The sequence below is a fragment of the Lactuca virosa genome, chromosome 6, assembly GCF_052849685.1.
Source record: "Lactuca virosa cultivar CGN04683 chromosome 6, Lactuca_virosa_CGN04683_v6, whole genome shotgun sequence".
Lineage (NCBI taxonomy): Eukaryota > Viridiplantae > Streptophyta > Magnoliopsida > Asterales > Asteraceae > Lactuca > Lactuca virosa.
Genome location: NC_136431.1, coordinates 170,425,371 through 170,428,018, shown reverse-complemented (window position 1 = coordinate 170,428,018; position 2,648 = coordinate 170,425,371). Strand labels below are relative to the sequence as shown.

At 43.0% G+C, this 2,648-nt stretch overlaps 1 protein-coding gene across 1 annotated transcript; it reads right to left on the bottom strand.

Moving 5' to 3' along the window:
• Positions 1-793: 793 nt before the first annotated feature.
• LOC145122068 (uncharacterized) lies at positions 794-1,540 on the bottom strand. The gene has a single exon (XM_079057740.1). It carries the CDS (start codon positions 1,538-1,540, stop codon positions 794-796), a length of 747 nt encoding a protein of 248 aa, XP_078913866.1.
• Positions 1,541-2,648: the final 1,108 nt, after the last annotated feature.

The window sequence follows — 2,648 nt, the reverse complement described above, 5'->3', positions numbered from 1 at the left end:
CCCTTTTTATCAATTCAATTTGCTCACGTAAAGATTTGACAGTGTTAATACAAGTTTGAGAAAAAGAGTTTTCATTGACCTCTGGCTTTGCAGGCTTTGGGGTAGTCTGTACCATGAAAACAAATTGTAGTTCCATCATTTCTTCCTCCGGATGCACCTCAACTTGCTCCTCTGAGACGTAGTTGATCTGGGCAAGGTGAGCATTTTCAGGTCCTGAGATGTTTAGGGCCTGAATCTGATCTTCCCAGTCAAACGACTGAGCCACCACTGCAAGCTTCGCTGTCTTATTGTTGGTGGTAGCTCCCCGGATGCTACCTACGGGCACCATGGTTCTTTCACTGTTTTCCCTCCTGTCTGGCTTTGGGAATTCTCTGGCAAAATGACCAGGTTCATGGCAGTTGAAACATCATAGTTTGCCCTTATTGAAACCAACCTTCTTTTCCGCGTTCATTCCCCAGTTGTTCTTGCCTGTTTTCTTTTCGAATTGTTTGGCCCTGAACACAACCATGGCAATTTTCCATGTGATGTCCATCTCCTCGACATCTTTTGGGTGTATTTGATCCAGGTCAGCAAAAGAGAGCTGAGGAGGCAGTTCCCCAGCCACAAATGCGTTATAGCAGTTAACAAGTCCGGTTGCCAAAGCCATGTTCTCGTTTGATTCTTTGGTAGCAGGAGTGGAAATGGGTTCTTTGGAAGAGGATGATGCTTGTTGATAAGGCATTGGTGGTTGAACACAGAGCATCGGTGGTGGGATAACATGAGATGGTTGTGAGGGAGCAACAAAGGTTTGTGATTATGGTGTGGTGAATGACGAGAAGGCGTTGTTGGATGAAATCCCGAGCTTAGCAGTTGAGTATGAGTTTACATGATTGATCTCCCTCTGCTTGTCATCCAGGTCGCAAGCTTTGATAATCTCCATGGTTTCAGCGAGACTTAGACGGTTAGGATCTTTTGTCTTCTTTATCACTGTGAGGTTCATGTCCCATGACTTTGGCAGTGAGTTCAGCAGCTTCTTGTTGATTTCAGACCTGGTGACTAGAATACCAGCAGAGCTCATCTCGGTAGAGAGAGTGATGAACCTCTGCAGTTGAGCTTCTAAAGATTCTCCCAAAATATGATTGAACATATTAAACTTCTGCCTTAGCATGTTCTGATGACTCTGTTTCATATCCTCATTCCCTTCGTACACCTCGATCAGTGCTTCCCACAAAGCTTTTGCTGATGTGTATTCTCTAGACCCCTGTGCAATCTGTAGGGATAAAGCCATTGTGAGTGTAGCCAGTGCTTTCTCTTGCTCTTCAACCTTTTCAAAGTCTTCTTCGGTGTAGTTCTCAATTTCTTTGTCAATGACTGATCCATCTCCATGTGTTGTGGTTATTGGAACTGGTCCTTTCAAGATTCTTCTCCAAATCTTGAAGTCCTTCATCTTTATGTACTTTTCCATGCGGTATTTCCATTCAGGAAAGCCTTCTGCAGACAACAAACATGGGATCCTGGTAGTGGTTCCCATGATCGAGTCCAGTTCTTGATGAGCAGCCATGTTCTGAGAGTCCATTTGATTTTTTTTAATTGATTAACCAAATGGGTTCACGACCGTATAGGGTTCACGGCCGTACACTTGATGACGACCATACACACAAGTCAAATCACGGTCCAAGAATTGAACACGGTCAATAAATGGTTCACGGCCGAACACAACGGTCAATGAGTGGATCACGGTCACGAGATGAACACGGTCAAATGGGATGAATGGTTCACGGCCTTACACCTGGTTTGCGGCCGTAATCACTTCAACAGAATGAACCGTAAACACTAAAAACAACAGTTTTCGATAAAATTCTAATCCTTTTAGCCTTGAATACTTCAACAAATGCAGATATCCAGCAATCAAACACGAATCAACCACGAAAATGAAGAGAAGAATCCAGCCGTAAACACAAACTTGAGCAAGTTTGACACCGGATTGGCTCTGATACCAATTGTAAAGTCCCAAATCCAAGGAACCAAACCAGTGATCAAACAAAGAACAATCAAAATGAACAAGAATGGAGTAGGAGAAGGAATTAATCAAGCAATGCACACGATTTTATAGCAAGGCTGTAAATCGTCTGGTACACCTTGTAAAACACACACAGCTAACGTCACTAAACACTGACAAGACAGACCCTATTTATATGAACACGACCAACCGCACACAGGTTCACGGCCGTGAACACAAAACATCTGTGAACTAACTAACCGCAAACACCAAACACATGACCAAACCCTAATCAAGACCTATACAAGATAAATGCCTAGCCCAAACCATATAAATGTGACCTGACAATTTCTTACAAGAGACGTGTTATAAGCAAAGATGAGAGGCTGCAAGTAGTTCACAGCCTGATGAAGGGTCCACGGCCCAAGAACACTTGATCTTCTTGAGTTCACGGCCGAAAACTGGGTGTTTACTACCCAAAGATCATGAAGATTGATGAATGATTGAAGGTCCTAAGCAAGTTCCCATGAAGAAGAAGGGAAAGAGGATGATATTTGACAGCAAAAGGATGTTTACGGTTGAAGATCTTTGAGAGAGAAGGGAGGTTTTCACGATAAGAAGTATAGAAGTGATGATAAAAATCAGTCAAACTTCTATATATAGGGTGAGT

Bases quoted from the DNA above. Each gene is read 5' to 3' on its own strand.
- LOC145122068 (XM_079057740.1), bottom strand. From the start codon at position 1,540: ATGGCTGCTCATCAAGAACTGGACTCGATCATGGGAACCACTACCAGG.